General features: G+C 43.0%; 1 protein-coding gene across 2 annotated transcripts in view; it reads left to right on the forward strand.

The window, feature by feature from the left end:
• The window catches only part of GRID1 (glutamate ionotropic receptor delta type subunit 1), a 624,094-nt gene that overhangs the window by 384,201 nt on the left and 215,738 nt on the right, over positions 1-24,155 (forward strand). For both annotated transcript variants that reach the window (XM_031682334.2, XM_072972326.1), the window contains exon 5: positions 1,730-1,783. In XM_031682334.2, the coding sequence (XP_031538194.2) occupies positions 1,730-1,783 (54 nt within the window). The remainder of the gene's footprint in view (positions 1-1,729; positions 1,784-24,155) is intronic.

The following is a 24,155-nucleotide window of genomic DNA, read 5'->3' on the forward strand; positions in this document are numbered from 1 at the left end:
TTTCTGATCAATTCTCTCCATCAATATCTTCCATGCACGAGTCTAAGACCAGGTGGGAATCTGCCTTAGCGTAGCTAGGGCTCCCACCTGCTCCCTGGGATGTCGTGGCAGCTGAGACAGGTCCTCTGCACTGCTGGCTCCTGCACAGACATCCGAGGACCTCTCACCTGTATAGGCGCACCTACACCTTCAGATTTCCAGAACTACACATGCTGGAGTAGAGCTCCCAGCCCCGGAGGTTGTGAGTCAGGGTTCAGAGCTCTGAAACGTCGCAGCATCTCAGTCACATAATCATTGCCAGTGAATTAGGAATTCATGGAGTGGGGCCCCAGGGTCTGCATTTTTCAAAGCTCCCTAGAAGGGAAGGATGAGTCAGATCTCGATGGACCAATGAGGAGAGATACTCTTGATCCACTGATACGTCAAACATGGCAATTGTAACCTGATGTAGATTTCGTGATCCCATATTAATAAAAACATCTGTCTGGTATGTGTATGTGGATACATATATGTAGATGTGTCTTTAAAAAGACTTCTGGAAGGGGATACTTGGAACAATCTCTAGGGGATGAACTTGGAAGGATAAATGGGGCATTCTCACAACTTTAGCACATTAAAAAATAGTGCGGGTTAATGGGATAGTTTTGAATATTTTGCTTTTTGTGTATTTTTCCAAATAAATGGAGTAATAAAAATTACACTACAAAATACCCCAAAAAAGTGAAAATAAAGGACGACAATCTGAGAGCTGTCTGCCAGGTTGGGAGAGGGCCTGGCACAGTGCCTGGCACTCAGCCGTAGTTGGCGCGTGCTAACTGTGAGTATTCTTACGGGACAGGCTTGAAAATTATCAGTTCCTTCTCTTTTTCACTCTGTTGGCATTCCAATTAAAGGAGGGAAAAAGTGCTCGTAAAAACATATGAGAAGCCAAATAAGTGACTGGGTCCCATCCGCCCTGCTCTCCTATGCTTCATTTGTATATTCAACAACAGTATTCATTTGTCTGCTGAACACCTACTATGTGCTGGTTATCGTGTAAGGTTCGGGGATGCAACTGTGACAGCCACAGATACGGCCCCGACCTCATGGAGACCTCAGCCTGGTGAAGGAGATGGGCAATAAAGTAAATAAACTGATAACTATCCAAGCACAGACATGGCAAGTGCTATAAAGAAATAGAACCAGGTGCTCTAAGAGAGAATGATGCAGGTGGGGTCACTAGGCAGGAGCCAGGAAGGGTCCTTGACGGGTTCTTTAGAGCTGAAGGCAGCTCAGAGCCCTGGCTGTGAGCTGTCAGCTTCCCAGGTGTTGTTTAGCATGGCCGGACAAGCTGAGTTGCCGCAAACCCCTTTTTCCAGATCCCTGATTCTCTAGCCTCGGCCAATGCTGAGACTCACCCCCCTGAGCATCCCTCCAGAAAGGTGTTTGCAGGCATCCTCCATGAGAGGGGAGGGACGCCCCTGCCTCTGGCCTTGTGATGCCTGCAGGAACTGGAGCTTCGAACCTTGCCTGGGACTGGTGCACGAGAGCTTGGAAGAACAGCAGGAAACCAGATGTCTGTGTTCAGACCAAGCGTCTTGTAGCTAAGGCCTCAGGGGGATGGCATGTTGTGTGAGGAAAAAGTTGTCCAAGAACAATGTTTTTCAAAGCCCGTCTCGGCAATCATCCTGTGTGTCTGCCAGCTTCTGGCTTGCTTCTGCTCATGTTTGTATTCTTTTTCTCTCTACAGGCCGTGGAGACCAACCTGGCTTCCAAGGACAGCCACTGGGTCTTTGTGAATGAGGTAAGAGCCCCAGGATGGTGAGGGGCATGGCCTGTGCAGAGCCCCCGCCCCTTGGGGAAGCGCAGAGTGATGCTTTCAGGCCCAATTCTGACTGGGGGTGCTGGAGTGAATTCCAGGGCTCCACCATGTGAGACAAGAAGTGAGAGATGCTCACCTGGAGCAGGTGGGAACCAGGGAAAGAATCGAGATGTGAGTTCACGAGGATGTCAAGAGTCAGAGACATGGTGTCAGGCATTAGATGTGTGGGGTGAGGGGAGGTTACCATTCAGGGGTCAGGGACCTGAGAGATGCGGGCAGGTTAGAAAATGGGGTGCATGGGGGGTGGCAAAGGAATGAAGAAGGGATGGAGGCTGCATTTCCTGCAGGAGCTTGAAGGTGTGTGTGTTATGTGAGTGCGTAAGAGTGCATGAGTTTGTGTGTGTGCATAAATGTACCTGTGCAAGCGTGTATGTCAGTGTGTGTATGTGCATAGGTGTGAGAGTGTATGTAGTGTGCACACCCCTCTGTGCAGCTGGAGGGGGACAGGGGTCAGCGTAACCATGTAAATGGGGAAAGTGAGAAGTCTCTGCCATGACTGGCCTTCCACTGGTTTGGGCCCTGGGAGGGATGGGGACACCAAGGTTTCACCAGTTACACCCTAACTGGCCCTGCTCCTCCACGCCGCGGACGTTACACGGGAGTGGCCTGTAACCACCTGCCCTGGCTTTCCTGAAGAGTCCCCTCTGTGTGCCCATCCATGCAGGAGCCACCCACTCGCAGCAGCCCCGGTGACCCGAGCTGGCTATTAACACAGCTGACTCAAGAAGATGCTTCCTGGAGCGGGCGTTCATTAGCCCTGGGGCCTTCCATTGCTCCTAAATTAACTGATCAGTTTCTAATGGCTGCATTCTAGAAGATGCAAGGTTTATTAGGGAAGTAATTTATGCTTTTATGATGTGTGTTTCATCAGCTCAGCGCTACTATGGCTGAAAGAGTTTTGGCTTATTTGAATAATTTTTTAGGTAGGATCGGATAGTAACTGCTTGCAAGGCCCACTTTTCGTGGGTTTTGTCCATAAATTCACATCTTATTAGTTCCACATCTACACGGGCCAGTTGGAGACAAGTGAGGGAACTGTCCATTTCCCTCGGGGTGCGGATGGTTGTGCTGGTCATCAGAAGGGACAGACTTCTTTCCCTTTTTTCGGAGCCTGCCAGAGTCTTCGTTGGTCCTTGGGAAGTTTTGATTCTCTGGGCTTTGCCAGCTTTTCTACAGGTTTCCTTTATTTCAGGGAAAGGGTGCATTCTACTTGCCCCTTAAGGCAAATGCTAGCTTTATTTTTTTGACTCCTCCGAATTGGCTAGCCAGCATTTCTCTGTTGCCAGTCTTCAAAAAGTGCTCTGTTTTTACATTTCTAACTGATTTCCTTTTTCCTCCCCTGCATCCCGACCACTCCCAGGGCCCTCTGTCTGTCCCTCCATTTCCTATTTTGGCGGGGCCCCATGGAAACAAGTCCTGTGATTCTTGTGACAGTTGCATCATTCTAGGCTCTGTCCAGATACAGAGCCAGGGACAACTCGTTTCCCAGTTGCTTTTCGGTGATATGTGATGGCTAAGGTAAAAGAAAGTAGGAAGAGAAGAGTCAGGAGCAGGCAGTTGGTTGCAACAGCATGGTCTCCAGGGTTCAGTGTCTACACTGGGGCCCCATATTCCTGCTTCCTGAGCTGCTCCCCTCTTCTCTGGAGGGGCTTCAGTCCATCAGATGAGCTCAGGTCTGTGCCCCTGCCCCCACATCTTCCCCCAAGGAGGCCTTCACTGTGGTCCTCCAGCTCCACCCCTGACTTCCCTCATTCCTCACAGGCTCTGTCCTCCTGTTTCTCTCTCTGTATTTGGTTTGCTTAGTGTATTTTCCTGGATTCAAGACAAGCACTTCAGGGCATGGGTTTCTGTGTGCTTTCTTTATGCACTGGTTTGTTTAATATGTCTACCCCCTCACCACCGAATATTGGTGTCATGTGCTACAGGCCTGTTTTATTTGGAGAAGGGGTGATTGGATGCAGAGAAGGGCTTGTGAGTGAGTGAACCTCACTGACAGTTTGTATGGTTTCTGGACTCCACTGTGGGGACACTAGCAAGCAGACGTGCTTTGGGGTGTAAACTGTATTTTTATCAATTGATTAAATTACATGTTAACTTGAGGAGGGTGGGGGGATTCAAAAGAGCGTGTGGAAAGCGAATTGAACATTAATCAAGATGGCCAATAGGCTGTAAGTGAGTCCCTTGAGGACAAAGTCGGAATCCAGGTTATCACTGAATCCCCGATAGTCAGGGCAAAGAGTAGACCCTTAAAAAGGTTTAATTGAAGGCAAGTTGATGTGTGTAGTTTGGAGCAAGTTGCTTTGAAGAGTATTCCCGGTCAGCCTCCGAGAAGAGACAAAGGCAACAATTAGGGTGGGGGGCTGAGGGAGGGAGGGGACCACTCTGGGTCATTCATCAGAAGCTGCCAGTTCAGGACCAGTTACACTTGACTTTGGCTCCCAGAACCTCTTTATCAGCGGGTCTGGAGAGCTTCCTCTCCTCGTGGCGGTGGCTCAGGGACTCACAGGTGTCCTCAGCGCTGGGTGGAGTCTAGACACAGAGAAGAATACCCTCCCTGTGAGGCTCTGCGTCCAGGCAGGAGGCGTGTACCTCATAGTCTGGCCTCTCGGGAACTTTCTGGAGGAGATTCCTTTATGGAATATGTATATCTCTCTAGCCTCTTCCAGAACCATCTGTGAGGGGGGGTGCTTGAAGCACTCCATTTGTTACTGGACAGCTCTCACTAGTTCTTCCAGACTCTGAAACCAAGCAAGCTTTGATGGAAATGGTTCAAGAAATGCAGAAACATGTGCATAACCCTTGCACTTAGGTTTTGTCAGCACGTGATGGTCTAAACTGTGTTCTGTGGCTCAGCAGGGGCCCCGGGGAGGTAGGATCTAAGGAGGGAAGAGGCACTGGCAGCAGGCCCTCATACCCCGCCCCCTTGCCAGCGTATGTCCGTGACCCCCACATCCCGTATCTTCTGTCCCTGAGCTCCAGCCTCAGGGATCCAGATACCTTCTGGACTCAGCCGCATGGAAGCCTCGTGACCACCTCCAGCTCAGTGTATCTCTCTCTGAACTCATCACCCTCCCCCTAACCTGGTTCTTACTCAGTGCTCCAGTCCCAGAGACCAGTGTCCCCATCCTGATTGGCTCCCTAACCAATGGAGAAAAGCCTACATCCTGCTCCCTGCTTCAGAACTCACTGCAGGATGACCCTCTCCCATCACACCTTTCCATCCTTATTTACTTCCTACCTGCTGCCCACTCTCCCATGGCTCACCCCGGCAAGCAATGGGTGACTTCTTGTTTCCTATGTTTATCTTCCTCCCCTGGTTGTGGGCCTTTGCCAGGATTTTCTTTGACATCTGGCTTGCCTTTCCTGAATCTCCGATTGTCAAGGACTTACCTTTCCTGCAGGGGTTTGCTAAACATTACCTCTGCCAAAAGGTCTTCCTGGATTTCCCAATTAGTGTTATTCATTCTCCTGCCATCCTGGCCTCCTCACCCCAGCTGTGCTGTGTTGGGGGCTTGATGCACGTGCCTGACTTCCTGAACAGCCTCCATATAAATGGGGGCCGGACCTCCTTTCCGTCAGGCTCCCCAGAGTTGCCAGCGTGAGGGGTTCACACACACAGGAAGTGCTGGGTTAAGCCTCCTGCTGCTGCCTCTGCCTCTTGCCTTCTCACCTTGACTCTGCTTGTTTAATTGCCTCCGCGTGGAGGAAGAGGTATTTCTAACCTCCCAATCCTTCATTAACTCAGAAAGCTGCAATCCTGCTTCCTGAGCTACCGCTGTTCCCCTGCGCCTCCTTTTCCGGTGCCTGCATTACAAGTCCCGTGGGGTACAAGCTCTTCCTCTGAGGCACACGGGCTCCCCACCGGCCCTAGACCAAGCCATCGGCAGGTGGTGGAACAGCCAGGGAGGAGGGCAAGGGAAGCACCAGCCAGGCTTCCTACAGCAGTCTCCACGCTGTGCTCCGGGGAACATTTGTTCTGCTGATTTGTAGGTGCTTTGTAGAAAAAAAGATTCTGTGATCAGAGAGGGCGGATAACTTAAAGAGCAAGACACAGGTGTCTCCTGCAGGCATCTTCCATCTCTAATGGATGCTCTGCCTCCCTAGGATGAGGTCGTGCACACTGGCTGCCACGTGCATTTGTGTTTCAAACACACTTATGTGCTTTTTCTCTCAACACCTGCTCACCTCTGTGCTGGAATAGGTCTTCGGCAGGTGGTGGAGTGTCGGGGTCCATAGGATTGAATTCAGATTCTTCCCTGTGGACCACGAAGCTATTCATGAGCTGACTTCAGAGCCCTCTCTGGTCTCAATTTCTGCCATCTCTGTTCATATGGAGCTGCTCTGTCTGTATCATGAGAAATCTCTGCCACCCTAAACACAGGGTTGTCCCAGTGTCTGGACCGCTTCATTCCCCTCCGCCCAGAACGTTCTCCTGTTTTTGCCCCTCGGACCCCCGCCCCCACCTTATCACCTTGGCCTGCCCCAGAGGAGACATCTGTTAATGGTCCAGAGAACATCACTCGAGACTTTCAAATCATCCCTACCCCCAAACACACACTGAGTTAAAAACACATGGAAATGAGATGAGGCTACACTTGCATAATGTAGGGAAGAGCAATGCTAATGTACTAAATTGAAGAAAACAACAAAAAAAGACCGCGCTATGAATGCTGAATTGAGCAGCTTTAAGAACTCTCTATTTGGGACACAGAGGGAGAGAGGGAGGGAAAAGATTTAATTTTTTTTTCCTTCCTTTCATTTTGAAGATTCCAATTCTAGACGGATATTAAGTCCCTGTACCATTTACCATCCACAAATTTCATTTAGTTAACTCTCAAAAACAATTATGCTCGTTGTAATCGGCTCACTTGTTTCTCTCCCCAGCCCCACTGAGGAGTCCTTGAGGACAGGGCCCACTTCTTACCCAGCTCTGTAGCCCCTCTGAGAACCCAGCACAAGGAATATCAGACATGAGGCAGAGCCAGGCACTGTTTCTGAGCATCACTGCCTTTATTTTTGTACTTAAAAATTAACCACTTGATTGAGATTTAATTCACGTACGATAAATGCATATATTTAAGTGTACAATTTACATTCGATGTATGTATACACCCGTGAAACCCTAACCACGGGGAAGAATGGGAGCAGAGCCATCACCCCAACAGTGTCCTCCTGCCCCACCTTCCCCACCCCCTGGGTGTCTGTTTCTGGCACTACAGATTATTGGTATTTTATATAAAAGGAATCATACAGTGTGTACTCTTTTCCTCTGTTTCGCTCTGGCTATTTCCCTCCAGATAATTATTTTGGAGATTCACCCATATTGCAATATACAGCAATAGTTCTTTTCTTTTTATTGATGAAACATATTCAATTGTATGGCTACAGCACAATTTGAACATACATTTACCCTTCAATGGACATTTGGGTAGTTTGAGATTTTTGGTGGTTACAAATAAGGCTGCTGCGAATGTCCACATACAAGTCTTTGTATGCACACAGGCTTCCATTTTTCTTACGTACATACTTACAAGTGGAATTGGAGTGTCATATAGTAGAAGTAAATTTAACTTTTTAAGAAACTTCCAGGTTGTATGAGAATAACGGTTGTTCCACATCTTCTTCAGTACTTGGTTTGATCAGGTTTTTTGACCTTGGCCATTGTAGTGGTATGTAACGGTACATCATTATAATTGTAATTTTTGTTTCCCTAATGACTGATACTGAGCATCTTTTCATGTGTTAAGTCTATATCCATAGCTTCCTTAGGGGGATAGCTAACATCATTGATTTGAGAACTTTATTTTTCTTTACTGCTTTAAATATCCCCTTAAGTGATTTAATGGCATCTTCCAAATTTTGGTATTTTGCATTTTCATTGTTACTCAGTTCAGAATACTTTCTGTATTACTTTTTGATTTCTTCTTTGACCCTTGGGTTGTTTTGAAGTGTGTTATTTAGTCTCCAAATATTTAAAGATTTTTCAGCCATCTTTTTCTTACTGATTTTTAATTGAGCTTCATTGTGATCAGAGAACAGAGTTTCTATTACTTGAATTTTTAAACATTTATTGAGACTTATTTGATAATCCAATATATTGTCCTTCCTGGTAAGTGTTTCATGTGCACTTTGAAAGGATATGTAATCTGTTGTTGTTGTGTGAAATGTTCTCTAAATGTCAATTAGGTCAATTTTGTTTATAGTGTTATTTATGCCTTCTATATCCTTGATGATTTTTTGTCTATCTCTCCTGTCAATTATTGAGAGACTGGCATCAAAACATTCAGCTTTAATTGTGAGTTTGCCTGTTTCTCCTTGCAGTTTTATCCGTTATTGCTTAATGTATTTTGAAGCTTTGTTACAAGAGGCATGCGTGTTTAGGATTTTTCTTGTCCTGTTGATTAATTGATCTGTTATCACTACGAAATGACCTTTATCCCTCTGCTCTGAGGTGTACTTTATCTATCTGATATCACTGAAGCTATTAGAGATTTATTTTGACTCGTGTTAGCATAATACAGCTTTTTCCATTCTTTGACTTTTAACTTGCTTGTTTCTTCATGTTTAAAGTATGGTTCTTGAAGGTCATTCATCCTTGGATCTTGCGATTTTATTCATTATAATACTGCCTTTTAATTAAGGTGCTTAGATAATTTATATTTAATGTGAGTATTGCTATGGTTAGGAGAGGGTGGAGTCCTGGAAGCCAAATGAAGAAACCACTTCAAAGAGGAGGGAGAGATCGTTGATGTCAAGCGCTACCATTTTGAGGATGTGATGCCCTTGGGGTGAATGTTGGGAAAGGGTTGGAGGACAAGCTTCCAGGTACTCCAATTTATATCATTGCATTTTACAGATAAGGACACAGATTCTCAGAGAGATGGATTGACTTTTCAATGTCACTCAGTAAGTGGCAAAGTCAGGATTTGAACTTAGGCGTGAGTGACTCCAAATTTAAGAAATATACACCCTGTGCCACACAGACCACCTCTTACCATTCCTCCTCACACTCAGCACTAACTAAATGCTAAATACGTGACTGCATCCAGCGATGTGTGTGTGTGTGTTTTAATTATTTGAAAGTGGTAATATAATCTTGTTGTGGAAAGTCTTATAAAATTTTTATTATTTATTATTAGATTTCTTCCCTTTCTGTCATTTTACATATCAGCACCTTATTTTTATTTATTTATTTTTGTGTTTTATTTATTATTTTTATTTTTTATTGAAGTATAGTTGATCTACAGTATTGTGTTGGTTTCTAGTGTACAGCAAAATGATTCAATTATACATATATATGTGTAGATGTGTATATATATATATACACATACACAAATTCTTTTTCATGTTTTTTTCCATTATGGTTCATTACGGGAGATTGAGCATAGTTCCCTGTGCTATACAGTCGGTATCTATTTTATTCAGCACCTTATTTTTAAAGTTTCCTATGGAAAAGGTGAGAGAACCCTGGAAAAGCCCGCACAAGCAGGCTAATGCATGTCACATGAGTAGTATCTGAAAGGAACAAGCCATATTTACTAGAAATGTGCTTCCATTTGTTAGTCAGAATATATCTATTTTCCTTTCTCAGCCCCAGAGGAATTGATGGGATGTAACACTTACGGTTACAGGGTGTGAGGAAATTGTCATTATGGAGTGTCATTCCTCAGCCCTTTTCAAAGCCCCATGGGGAGGGTACTTGGAGCTGCACAGGTGGTGGGTTTGGGGAGCAGTACTTAGAGAGAAATAAGGTACCACTATGTTCTAGATGAGTCTTTGGGAACACGCCATGGATGGGATTTGACTCCCATGCTGACCACTTCTTTGACTTTGGGTAAATTGTTTTACTTCCTTCCTTGAACCTTATTTTCCTCACCTGTTCAGTAGCGTTCCTGATAACCACCTCACAGGAAAGCTGTGAAGACTAAGTGAGATAACTCACCAGAAATGACCTTCCCCAGGGTCTAGCTCATAGCAGGCACTCTTAAAAGATACCTCTTCTTACTAACAATCAACTGATGTTCTGTGGCAAGTTCATCTTTGGAACTTAATCAAGGAAGCATCTAGATTTAAGGAATTGATAAAGGTCAACGCATGGCTTTATGAGGAGTGCAGGGTGTTGGGGACATAGCTTGGTTCCATCACCAGGCTTGAATTGCAGCCTTTTTAAAAAATTTTATTTTATTATTATTATTTTTAATGGTGGTCCTGGGGATTGAACTCAGGACCTCACGCATGCTAAGCGTGTACTCTGCCGCTGAACTATCCCTTCCCCACAGCATTCATAACTGTGGTTTGGGCTTGGTGGGACCCTAGTTTTCCCAATCTCTGCCTCTCAATCTCCTATGCATCCTTTAAGACTCTGATCAAATTACCCTCTCCCCACTTTGCAACACCTATGGATTTCTTCCATAACCTTTTCTTTTTCCAACACCTTATAATTCTTCAGCGGTTCTTAAATTCCTCCTCCATGTCCTATTTCCCTACCTGACTATATAACTCTTGACAATCTATCATTATTTATCATACATGTATCAAACACCTATGAGGCACTGGGGGTGCTTTTGAGAATCTGAGAGAGAACGCTTCTCACCCTCAGAGAGCTTCTTGTATCATGGGTAAGAAACATGTGTGCCTGGATCACTACACTACAGCTAGCAATGATTGGAGAAGCCATTCCAGATCCTCTGCAGTTTGCAATCAAGTTCAAACTCCTTGCAGACAGAACAGCTCAGCCAGACCCCTACTGCTGCTGCAGAATCAGACTCCATATTTTGTTCATTTGTTCCCAACAAGTGTATTGTTGTTTGGCAGAGTTTTGACAGAAGGATGCTTGGGAAAGGGAGTGCTGACACTTGGGGAGTTTTAAAAATAGCTTTAATTACCACGTGCAGCACATATATCTGAAAACTAAAGCTTAGTGTCTCTACCTTTCTGCCTTCCTGCCCATCGCTCTTCCCCCAAATGGATTCTGATGGATTCAGATGAACTCGCTGCTTGTACCAGAAAGACCCTGTTATCTGCGCCTTCTACCCTGTTATTACACCTTCTTTGCCAGGCTGGATAATCATCAGGAACTGCACGGAGAAGCGAGAAGCAAGTGTGAGCACACATACAGACACACACACACGCACTGCCTTCACCTGCAGCGTGGGCAAGAGCAGGCTCCTGGTGGAGCTCCCAGGGTGAGTCCCTTCAAAACTGGAACATAAAAGCAGAAATGGAGACAGGAGACAATTCAAACCAGCAGAACTTCTTAGGAAATGTCTTACATGATGTTTGAGGGCTCATGGAGACAGTAGGCTCTTCTTTGGGGTTGTTCTTTGCTGTCTCAAATGAGAAGATGGGTGCACTGGGGCAGCCTGTCTCTTGGAGCTCCTTGAAGAATTTAAAGTAAGTGTCATGCGGTTTCAGGAAGAGGAGGAAACCCTTTAATTGTCAGTGATCAGAACTGGGAGGCTGTTTCCTAAAGCCCTAGAGACTGGCTGGTCAGTTACTGAGCAAATAAAGGGCTGAGGACCAGCTGCTGCCACCATCATGCCTGGCACTGCTCCTGGCCAGGTGCAGATCGGACCTCCTGGTCAAGGATTGCCGAAGAGCCTACCTTGTGAGGCCAGTGGGGTCTAAACAGCCTCCTCCCTACCCTCATACCTCTGCCTGTTTGCTATGGGATGTTGCAATAACACTGAGCTGAGTGGTTGCCCTCAGAAGCAAGGAGACTCACCTTGTTGAGTACCTACTGTGTGCCAGGCCCTGCTTTGGATGCTTTCCAGACAAAACGAATTACATCTGCCCATGAAATCCCGTTTAAAGAGATTGTAAGAAATTTGAACCTATTATAACTGGAGAGCTTCCTCCTTGCCCTCAGGAAGGTTGTGTAAAGGCCCCCAGGTTTTACACTGTCAAGATCATCATAGAAAGATCTCTGTGCACACTCAGGAAGTTCCAATCCACTTGGTTAAGGAGGGTGACTTTTTTCTTTCCTGAGTCTGAGAGGCCCCATCTTTGGGGCCCAGCCAGCCTTCCTAAATGGCCACCAGCCACTCCTCTCTGATATCCCACCCTGGGACTAATGTGGATCAGGGGATGGATCGGCCACAAGCCACTCTTCTGTCACCTCTGTCACTACTAGAAGCTTCCTGGCTCAGGCCACTTTGACCCTCCATTCTCCAAGCCACAGAGGGGCTTTCCAGGCAACCATCACTGTCATTTCATCTATATTGAAAGAGAACATCTTGGGAGAAAGAAGAGCACGAACTTTCTAGAGCGTAAGGTGTTGTTTACTCTTGTGTGGGTGTGTGTGGGCGTGTGTGGTGGAAGAGGAGGGACAGGGATAGAGGAAAAGTGGAGAAAAATTGCTCTAATTCTTTTTGATTCTTATTGCTGTAATTCTTTCTGATTCTTCTACAATAGTAAAACACAATACAAATCAATATACCTATAAAATTGTCCTTTCAAACAGCCTTATATATGTTGCTTATTTTGCCAGTTTGAGGTTTTCCTCTTTTGTTCAGTTTTATGCCCTACTGTTCTCAATTAATAATATATCATTAACATTTTATCAGCTCGGTGAATAGCATTTGGGATAATAGTTAATAGCCTTGCAGTAGTAGTCTGTCACTTGGAGGAATGATAATTTATGTAAATCTACACCATCTTTGGAAACTTAGGTTAGTTAATGCTATTGCAAATAATGCTGCAATCAACATCATTATACTCAAATCTGCTGATGTCTCTCCGATTTCTTATGGTGATGGACATGGTGATAAAAATATTGTTTCAGAGAATGAGAACTCCCAAAGAGCTGAGTTCCTTTTATCAGAGCGCCTGTCTCATCCCTCGCTTGTCTTGTATACATGAATATAATGAACATAAACCAATATATATTGGTCTTTCATTTTTACCAATATTTTAGATAAAAAATAAAAGCTCACACTGCCTTATTTTAATTTGCATTTCTTTGCTTATTAGTCAAGTCAAACACTTTGCACATCTATTGGTTGATCATGGCTGTTTCTCATCTTGTGACTTGGTTGCTCATGTCCTTTGTGCAAATGCATTAGTCTTTTGTTATATGACCCGATCTTTACAACAACTCTATGAGAGATGTATTATTAACACTAGTGAGGCAGGAGGGAAGGGGGCAGGGCACAGCCATTCAAGGAATAACACAGCAATTAACACCAGAATGGCAAAAGATTCAACTCCCATTGGACCTTGAAGCTCAAGATGGCAGGAGATTTGACTCCCAGTAGACCTTGAGCTTCATTATACAATCATTGTAATATATTAGCATGGTAAATGACACGCCCACAGGCACCATGACAGTTCCAGGGCTAACCATAAAAGGTCAAAGAGTGGGCAATGGCCAAATTCCTGGGAATCCCAGCCCCTTCCCCAGGGTAGTTAGAATGGTCCTCCCACTTGCAGGCGTGTGAAGCTACCGAGCTTCAAGGTCCAATGGGAGTTGAATCTTTTGCCATTCTGGTGTTAATTGCTGTGTTATTCCTTGAATGGCTGTGCCCTGCCCCCTTCCCTCCTGTCTCACCAGGGTACAGATAATGAAATTGAGGCTCAGAAAATGTCTAAGGTATAAAGACAAGCTGGAATTTTAAGCTCAAATTGGTCTCATTCTAAAGCCTTTGTTCCTTCCATGTAGTATTGCCTTTGCACCAGACCAGCTCTACCTTAACGGGAGAGACATACTGATTTATGTCTTTTAAGGGTCAAAATTTCTGCACCAAGCCAATTATTGTATTGGATTAGACCATTTTAATTTCTGCATCAAAACTTGGTTTTGCAACTTAAAGTGACACAAAATTTTCTAGTAACCTTAGTTAACGAAGAAAAGAGTCGTGAAACTTGCCTTAATTTTCATCCAATAGAAGGGAATGAGCAGGGTCAAAGGGCCAATGGAAACATTAAAACAGCTTTCATGGTTAAACCCAAAGAATCCTGCTTGTCCAAGGTCCTGGCTCTGCTCTGTGAGAGTCTCCAGTAACCCCAGTGAAGCCCCTCCAGGAAGACATGCAGTGAAAAGGAGGGCTCCCTCCTTACTCTTAGGGGGAAATGGAAGCATATCCAAATTCTTTTTTCCTCCTCAAAGAAGTGCTCTTCTCTAAATCCTCTTTCCTTCCATTTTGACTTTTCTGGACTTTTTATATCTTCCTTGTGGGTGAGAATTTTTGGATTGAAGAAATGGATTGCCAGTCGTTTCCCTTGGCCAATCTGCTTATGCACCCGGCACTTCACTGTGGGCTTTCATATTAAAGCCTGGTGCCTCCAAGGGAAATTCCAATTTAGCGTAATGGTTCAGTTTAATATAAAATGCCATTTCCTCCCCTGCAAATATTGGCTTCAGAAAAAGCGCTCTATTATCCATTATGTTTCAGTACCTCAGCCCATATGACCAGATGTGTACCCCAGGTGAGAAAGAGTCACAGCAACTAAGACTCAGAAGTGTGGTAATGATGAGAGGACGAAAATTACGGACAGATATCTAATAATGGGGCAAAAACTTGGAGTACATGGTGGCAATATGTGTGAGAGGGTGTGAGGAGATTCTGTTCCATCTGCTGCTACGAGGAAGTTGGCTTTTGCTCTGAGTGAGCTGAGGAACCACTGGAAAATTTTGAGGCAAAGAGTGATGTGATCTGAATTATTCTTTAGAAGGACTTCTGTGTAAGAAAATACACTGTTGGGGTTGAGGTGAAAACAGTTACAAAATTAGGGCCTTTAATAAGAGATGATTGTGGCTTGATTTGGGGTAATATGAGCATAGGAGGTGAGATATGCTCAGATTCTGTCATTCTGAAGGTAGGGTTGACCAGATATTGTTGACCAAACTGATGTACAAAGAGGGCAAATGACTAGCCCAAGGTCAGGCACCTCACAAGTGTTTAAAGTAGGGAAAGGGAGATGGATATTTTAGGGTGTGAGTTGGGTGGTAGCTTATGTAAGCTATTCTGGCTCTGAACCTAGGCATTCTAGTTCTCTTGCTTATACTGTTTATTTTACAAACTTCCAAAGTATAATTGATGTTAAAAATACTGCACAATGTGATGAGTTACAGTTTGGAGTTTTGACATATATACTCGTGAAACTATCACCACAATCATAATCATACACATTTGTATTACCCACAAAAGCTTCTTCATGCCCCTATGTAATAAATGTCTCCCTCCACCCAATCCCAGGCAACCCCTAATCTGTTTTCTGTCACTATAGATTACTTTGCATTTCCTAGAATTTTGTATCAGTGGGTTTATAGAGTACATATTCTTTTTTTATCCAGCTTATTTCGCTTGGCATAATGATTTTGAGATTCATTCATACTGTTGTGTATGCTGATGGTTAATTTTAATATATGGTGTGAGGTAAGGGTTGAGGTCAATTATTTTACTTTTGCACATGGATATTTAATTGTTTCAGCACCATTTGTTGAAAATAGTATTTTTCCCTCTTTGAATCCTTTGCTGAAAATAAATTGGCCTTCAGTATTTGGATCTGTTTCTGGACTCTGTTCTGTTCCACTGACCTATATATTTATCTTCACACCAGTGCCACACTCACTTTATAATTGCAGCTTTATAGTTAGTCTTGAAATCAAGTGAAATAAGTTCTCTACCTTTTTCTTTTTGAAAAATGTGCTTCCAGCCTTCTGGGTCCTTCACATTTTCATAGGACTGAGACTAGGATGAGGCAAATGCGGCACAAAATTTAAGGAGGAATTTCCTCTCATAGTTTGTACCTATGTCTCATGCTAGTTTTGACCCCCCATTTCCACATACATTTTAGAATTCACTTGTCAGTTTCTAAAAAATACTTATAGGATTTTAATTTTTTCAATTGTGTTGACTCTAGGGATAATTTGAGGGAGAATTAAGATCTTCACAGTATTAAGTCTTCTGATCCACAAACAAGGTATATTTTTAAATTGATTATATCATTCTTACTTCTAACACTGTTTTGAGGGTTAAGTGTACAAAATCTTGTTATTAAATTCATCCTTACATATTTAATCTAATATTTTTGATACAGTTGTAGATGGTGTTGCTTTTTCAATTTAAATTGATAATCGTTTGTTGCTAGCATGTGGAAATACAATTAACTTCTGAATATTAACCTTTTATCCCACAACCTTGCAAAACTCGCTTAGTTCTAGTGACTTTCTTTGGTTGATTTCTTGAGATTTTCTATATAGACAGTCATGCCATCTGTGAATAAAGACAGTTTATACTTCTTCCTTTCCAATCTGCATCTCCTTTATTTCTTTTTCTTGCCCTGTTGGACTGGCTAGAACCTCTAGTACAAGGCTGAATGGAAGTAATAAGAATGGATATCTTTGTCTTTTTCCTAACCTTAGGGGAAGATACTCAGTTTTTCACCAATTAATTACGATATTAGATGAATGTCATTCATAGATGCCCTTGATGAAGTTAAAGAAGTTTTCTTTTATTCCTTAGGGTTTTTAACATAATTGGAAATTGGATTTTGTCCAGTGCTTTTTATGCATCTATTGAAGTAATCACATGCCTTTTCTTTTTCTTTTCTAAAAATTCTGTAAATACAGGAAACTAAGTTGATTCATTTTTCAAATGTGAAACCAACCTAAACCAACCTCACAGTCCTGGAATAAACCTCACTTGATCATGATGTTTGTGGTTTTTTGTTTGTTTGTTTGTTTGTTTTGAATTGTTGGACTTGAACTTAGCTAAAGTATTTTAGCTAAAGTAGTAGCTAAGATATTTTAAAGAAGTTTTGTATCAATGTTCATGAGGGACATTAGTCTGTAGTTTTCTTATCTTGTAAATCCTTTACCTGGTTTTGTTATCAGGGTAGTACTGGCCTCCTGGAATAAGTTGGACTGTGTTTATTTATCTTCAATTTTTTGGAAATGTTTGCATAGAATTGATATCATATCTCCCTTAAACATATTTTAATTCAAAACATATTTTGAATTACTTTATGTATTTTATCTGTCCCCCATTTCTCTCTTCTCCTTCATGGACTTAAATGACATGTATATTAGGTTCCTTGAAGTTGTTTCATTGCTCGTTATTAATAGTCTGTTGATTTTTTCCAGTTTTTTTTTTCCCTCTCTGTGATTTGATTCATTTCAGAGGCTTTTCGTTTCCACACTTGAAGTTCATTTATTTTTCTTCTACAGTGTCTAATTTCCTGTTGATTTCATGCAGAGTACTTGTCATCTCAGACACTGCATTTTTATTTGTAGAAATCCAATTTATGTCTTTTATTGTTCTCCCTATCATGCTCAAACTTTCCTCCATCTTCTTGAGCATATGGTGTATATTTATAATATTTACAATATCTGTTTTAATGTCCTGTTCTACTAATTCTAACATCTTTATTAGTTCTGGGCCTGTTTCTATTGATTGCTTTTTATCCTCATTATAGGTTATAATTTCCTGTTCCTTTGCATGCCTAGTAATTTTTGATTAGATGCCAGACATTGTCAATTTTACATGGTTGGCTGCTTGAATCCCTTTTATTCTTTAAATACTCAGTTAAGTTACTTTGGAACATTTTGATGTTTCAAGAGTTGTTTTGAAGCTTTGGTAAGCAGGTCAGAAACAGTCCATAGTCTGTTGCCAATTTCACCCATTTTGGGGGGCATTGTTAAACCTGATCCTTTCAGGTGGTCCTTTCCCTGTGGTGTTTCTTCACACACAAATGCTAATCGATACTCAGCTAAAGACTCAAAGGGAACCTTCTACACATTTCTAGAAGACTTTTTGGGTCTCTCTCTTCTCTGGAATTCTGCTTCCTTGGCCTCCTCAAACCTCAACTCATGGAGAACATTAGGCTCTGCCTGGGATTCCCCTTCCTGTGCAGAAACCTAAAAAATCTGAGCAGTAAGCTCAGAATTACTTTCTTTATTTCTTTTTTTCTTGAATATCATCATTCAGCTATGCCTGTTGTCCCACATCTGAGAACTGTTGTTTCATATGTTTTGTTTGTTTTTTTACTTATGTAAAGTGAAACATAAGTTCAGCCCCTATTGATCCATCATGGTCAGCATCTACACACTTAACTACCATGCTGTGTATCTCCATTTCTTGGAGTTTATATCCTTAGATTTTTACTCTTGGGTCTACACAATTGGATCCAGTTTAGATGTAAGGAAGGGCATTGATATGATAAACACAGACCTATAGACTACAGAACCATTCATTCCAGGGCTCTGGGCCATGCAATTTTATTTTCAAGTCATCTTTGGAACTTGTTTTTGGTATTATTTCCAGATTTTAAGTTATAAATGCAATTAAAAATTACAACTTTTCTGTCAGCTCCTTGGGGATACAAAAAAAAAAAAACCCAAAAACCAAAAAACCCCGTGAGGTGTTAATGTGAAACATAAGGTCTCATTTTCCTAGTGGTAGGGATAGTTGTGCACAGATAAAAGCAGATTTAAATATTCTCCTGAGAGGAACAAATAGATATTGCAAACGAAATAATTAAAGTGGTTGGTAGCAAGCAAGCAAATGAAGACCGCGAAGGATCAGCCGCTATTACATTTATTTTTTTCTTTTTGAATCTCTGCCTGGAGAGTAAGCTGCAAATTGAAGCTCCAACCAGCTTTTAAAACTTTAACAACAGAGTGAAACACATTGGCTTTGTGTTATAGAGATAGTGACTTGGGTCGGAGTTTTCAGTGTTAACATTTTTGAGGTTCACATGTTTTGTGTGTGGAATTCTGAGGAATGCCGTCCTTCCTTCTCTCCCTTTCTCTCTCTTCCTCCCTCCCTCTCTCCTTCTCTTCGTCCTTCATTCCTTCCTCCTCCCATCCTTTCTAAGTATTTGCCAGGCCTGGTGCTCAGCATTAGGAAGATAGCAGAGCATGAGAGACATGTGCCCTGTCCTGGAGGAGCTAGTCTTGGTTCCAACTCCTACACAGAGGAAGCGATAGATTAACACCTGCAATTTCCTACCGTGCAGGGGATGCTGAGAATTCATAGTGCCCCAGATGTGAGTCCGAGTTGTGGGTATACAATAGAGGGTCAGAGGATCTGAATAAATGGAATTTCCTTGTGTAATTCTTGAGATTCCCCATTTTGGGTGAATTCTGTGCTGCTCTGCTAGGGGCATAGGATAGCATGAAGGACCTCTTCTCTGCCTTGTCTGCAGAGTCCTGCTCAGACTCTGCCCTGAGTTGTTGAACTGTGTGGACTGTAGATTTGCCCTGCCCTCCAAATGGCAGCCTAAGCTATTTTCAGCCTGTCCCTACAGTTATTTTAGTGCTTTTAATGCCCAGGTCCAGACCTGCTGAAGTATACATTTCAGGTCCAACTTACAGCATATTTCAGGGATGTCACATCTGAAAAAGAAAAAGTAAAATTAGCAAATGCTGAGCCACTTCTGGGAATTGTTTTGACCTACCTTAGTCCAGTGGAATTAAGGAAACCTGAATGAGTAGAGATGGATGATGTGGGTTGTGAGAATTCAGAAATTCTAAGGTTGGTGGAAGCAGAATGGCCAAAGAAGATGGGTGGAAAAAAGGATGGAAGGGAGAGGAAGGGATAGTGAGAGACAAAGGAGACAGTGGAAATGGGAAGAGGAGACAGTGAAAGTCAGACGCAGGAAAGAAAGAAGAGGAGAGAAAGGGTGGATGAATCTCACCGACAGCCCACTCAAACCCATCCATCATCTGTAATTATCGAGCCAGTCAAGAGGCGCTTTAGGGACTGTTCCCAGTAAGTTCTGGGTACATATATGGGTCCCCTGGCTCATTGGAGGGCAGATATCCACCTTGTGCTCATGGTCAAATATAATAGAGTAAGATTGAATAAAATGTGATGAAATAAAAAGTCAATTAAATGAAACAGAATAAAAGAGCCACAAAAAATGCAAAGGCCTGGGGGAATTTAGCCTTCTCCAGACAAGACAGACGATTCTTCTGGTCAATCAGCTGGCCCGGGGAGGGTTTCCCAGAACTGCACAGGGAGTCTGTGGGGTGATCCGTCCAGCCTCTTTCTTGGCCACGGGCAGCTGCAGGGCCTTAGGGAACAAGTTCAGCTGCCTGTTCCTAGCTAGTCTGACTGGACCACTCAGGGGAATGGGCTGTGATGGGGCAGGTGGGATGGGAGAGAGCTCTGCCGCCTGTACCCTGGACAACCCGAGTGTAAAGGGGCAGGCAAAGCATGAGCTTTACTGTGAGCAGAAGCCATTTGTGTCATTTATAAAAATAAAAAGCATACAAATTTTCAACCAAGGGCCATCTTCTTTAACAAAGGGATGGTTGAGTCCTGGTTTGATGTCTTGACAGGGAGTCAAGTGTACACTGGGGTCTCTTGGAGATGAGGAGCAGGAAGAGCTCAAAGCCAATTGGGGTGGTTAGCTATGGGCTCCCGTGGGGTGTGGAAGAGGCTGCAGGAGCAAAGGGGTGACAGGAAGGGCAGGAACAGGATTGCTCTGGCTTGCCTGGAGGCCGGGCTGAGGCAGGTCTTCTGCTGGCATTTCAAGGTCATAGGAAGAGCTTCAGTTTTCAGAGTCAGAAGAATAAAGAATAAAGCACTTGCTACAAAGCTTGGTGCTAGACATGTTGGATCCCACTGAATTCAAGTCAGTGAATTAAGTCAAGAACCCTGGGAAGTACTGTTACGCCATTTATAGATGACATTCAAAGAAATTAAGTGCCATGTCCAAGTTACAAATGCAGGAAGAGGAGAAGCCAGGAATGGAACCCAAACCCACCCAATTCCAAATCCTACAGTCTCTTCACTTCACTGTATAATGTTTTGGATCAGTGTCTCTCAAACATCACATGCCTATGAACCACCTGGGGATGGTGTCAAAATGCAGATTCTGGTTAGATAGGTCTGGATGGGGCCTGAACCTCTGCATTTCTAACGAGCTCTCAGTGATGCTGATGCCTATGGGTCACACTTTGGGGAGCAAGGGGCCCCTCGATGGCAATTTTCTCTATCCTAGGTAAAGTAGGAAGACTCATGCATACCCTGTGAGATTTTAGGGGTCCACTAATGAGACAAGGTATGTCTCTAGTCATAACAACCTCTCAGAAGGTACCCTCCTTTCACCACCATCTGTCCTGGACATGGACCCAGCACAAGCTTTGGCAGCTTCCTCCCACCCTGTCTTCCTTACCAGGACGTCTTTGTCTTCTTGGAGCCTTAGCTTCCCTTGCCTTAAGCGCTCCACAGGGACCTGAACACAGCAGGCATTTCTGAAAAGCCTGTTGACTTCAGTGGGAATAATTCTTTCATCACAACTTTATTGAATCCTCCTTCTATTTTCTCAGCTTCTCTCAAACCAGCCTTATCGGTGAAGTTTCTCTACGATCATCAACTTTAAATTACTGGCACCATCTTTTTTTAGGAGGAAAATAAACTTTATTATTTTACTGGAGATGAAATAATGCTGGTATCACACAGATGTGTGATAGATTGAGGTCTTTCTAAAGAATAAAAGGAAATGACTAATAATGTGATCACACAGCCCTATATAAGTTTAGAGCTCTGAATAAATATTTAATACTAGTCTCCCCTGATATCAGAAGATTCAGAAATTTTACTGAAGTCTTAAAGATCAGACAAAAACTGATGAGTTTTGCATCTCGTTTGCCAAAATGCATATTTAGAAAAAGGAGATCCTTATTTTAATTGCTATTTTCAAGATTTCTCCTCATTATAAAAATTTATCCTCTTTGCTACTCTGACTCGGAGAGAGACATCCTTAGTGATTCTCTCTCTGTTTTAAATAAAATATTTCTAAGAAGTTTAAAGGATACAGAGCATGATACAGCAGACACTTGCATGTCCACCGTTCAAATTTTGTCATAGTTGAGATCTCAATTTTTAAGAAACTGACCATTTCAGATATAATGGAAGTCTATCCTGTACCCACTTACCCATCCCATTAAATTCTGTATCAGTCAGATTGATTTTGACTATAAACTAGAGAAATATCTGAATCTAATTTCCTTCAGTGGACCAAGACTTTTTATCTCACCTTACAGAAGCCTCAGAGATAGGTCATGAGGTTACAGGGCAGGGTGATTCCGAGGGTGAACAGTGTCCTCAGGACCCCTGATGGTCTGCTGTCCTCAGTGTGCTGGACCTGCCCTCATGTGGAATCTCCCATGATTCAAACTTCCAGGGGCAGAAAGGTGCTGTCTCTTCTTGGTCTCAGGATTGAGCCAGCCTTCTCAGAGCCCCTCAAGGAGAAGCCCCCTCACTTCTCAGCAATCAGAAACGGAGTCGTGTGCCCTCCTCTACAACCGCTTAAAGTAGCAGGACCACCCAGTTTGGCTCAGACCAAGCAGGATGTACCCCTGACTCAGGGCATCAGGGTCACCCCCCATCACTTTGAATCCCCTGGTGGAGGGACGGGCACCTGTTCACACAAGGGCTCTTCCTGCCCAGAACAAGAGGGGCGAGGCTGTCAGGCAGGTGGCACACTTGTTTGTTTCCCCTTCTGTTTCCCCGGTGGCAACACTCTGCTGAAGTCGGTGTGTGTCCTTCACAATTGGGTTTTAATTATATTACTACGTATAGTTTTACTGTTGGATACATCAGTCGGTAGCTTGCTCTTCATTGTCTTCCTTTCTTTTTCTGTTTTCCTTAACTCTATTACCTCCCTCTGTACAGGTAATACTGTAAGGCTGTAGATTTACTCAGTCATTTTGAGAGCTGCGTAGTAGCTCGCCATATAAATTCCATTGCGTCTTTGATTCTAGTTTTGTTGTTGTTTTTACATCAAAGGCCCGAATGGTAGTGAGGAAGAAACAGCTATGTCTGGCAGATCCTGAAACTCCTGCACCTCCGAGTTATTCTGTCAATGTCATTATCATCATCTTTATTCTTCGCGTGGTTAGCAGCAAGGAGGGCTTTAGAAACCATCACTAGCTTCCATAACAGTTGCCCATCACTGTTATTGCAGTCAAAGGCTTCTTTGGAAATCTGTGGGCTTTTCTCCACAGGAAACTTCACAATTACTTGTATATTTTACATTTGGGGGGAAGGGTGAGCACCCCCCAAAGCCAGCAGAGAGCCTGACTGAAGACACACAGTGCCTCTGAATGGAGGCAGTCACATCCCATTCTGTTCCTTTCTGGGCTCTGTAAGAAGGACAGTTTTGCTTTTGATCAGGGAATTAAGTTTGGCCCTTCTGGGAGGAAGCGAGGACTGAATTTTTCTTTAGAATTCTTCTTACTTTTCTTTTAGTCTTAACTTTTTGTAGATCTGTAGAAGTTTCCTAATAATTTATTTGACCCCAAATAAAGATTGTCTAAGCTTCAGTATGAATTCTCAGTACAGAATTAAAGACAGTGAATATTTTTATGACTCAGTTCATGAAGCAAGTGGCACATTTTATTGTTTTTCTAGAAATCTTGCCTTAGGTGTGCTACAAGACACAAGAGTCTTTTTTTTTCTCCCGATGACTGGCAAAAAAAGGATGTAATATTGCTGGGAACTTCATGCCTGTTTTCTTCTCCACTTGTTTTAGTTGTTACAGTGTTTTTGTTATCAAACTGCATCTACTTCTTCCACTGGAAAAGGAGCTAGATCCAACCGGGGTTTACTATCACCCTGTTCTAATTCCATCGATCAGTATGTGCTCCATTTTCTCCATTTTAACATCTCTAAAGATGATCCATTTGCCACCACCCTAGTCCAAGTCCCTACCGTCTTTCACAAAGATAATCTTGTGAGTGAGCAGTACTGATGAGAGAGTATTTGTAGTGGAGCCTGTTAGATTACAGGAGAGGACAGGAGCAGAGAAATTCGGGGGGGGGGGGATTTCTGGAGCAACAGAAAAAAGTAAGTTAGCATCTGTAGAATATTTGCCTTCTTCTACCCAGAATAGTGAGACGATTCAAGGATACAGTTGAGATTTAACTAAGTGGAAAATGTTGCACAGCTTCTCTTGGGCCCCTCAGAAATAGCCCTCCTTCTAATTTTAATGACAGTGAACTTAGGAAAAGGCAGTCAGATGAAGCAAATGTAAATTGTAACATAAGGATTGAGCTTTAGTCAATCACACAGCCAAGGCATATGGAGAGGAATTTGGGAGATGGATATGTACGCCAGGAAAAAAGCAAGGTCATGCCTTAAAGAATAACAATTCAATATGCAAGGTTTAGTGTTGTGAATTTATAAAAGAATAATTAGCTTGAATGACACTCCCAAAAGGAAAAGAACTAACAAAGCTGGATGTAATATATTTTTAAAGTATTTTCAAATAGATCACTGAATAGTCAAGAGTAATGTCCACAAGAGCCAAACATAAAGTGCAAATGGAAACTCTGGGAAAC

The sequence above is a fragment of the Vicugna pacos genome, chromosome 11 (genome assembly GCF_048564905.1).
Source record: "Vicugna pacos chromosome 11, VicPac4, whole genome shotgun sequence".
In the NCBI taxonomy this organism is placed as follows: Eukaryota; Metazoa; Chordata; class Mammalia; order Artiodactyla; family Camelidae; genus Vicugna; species Vicugna pacos.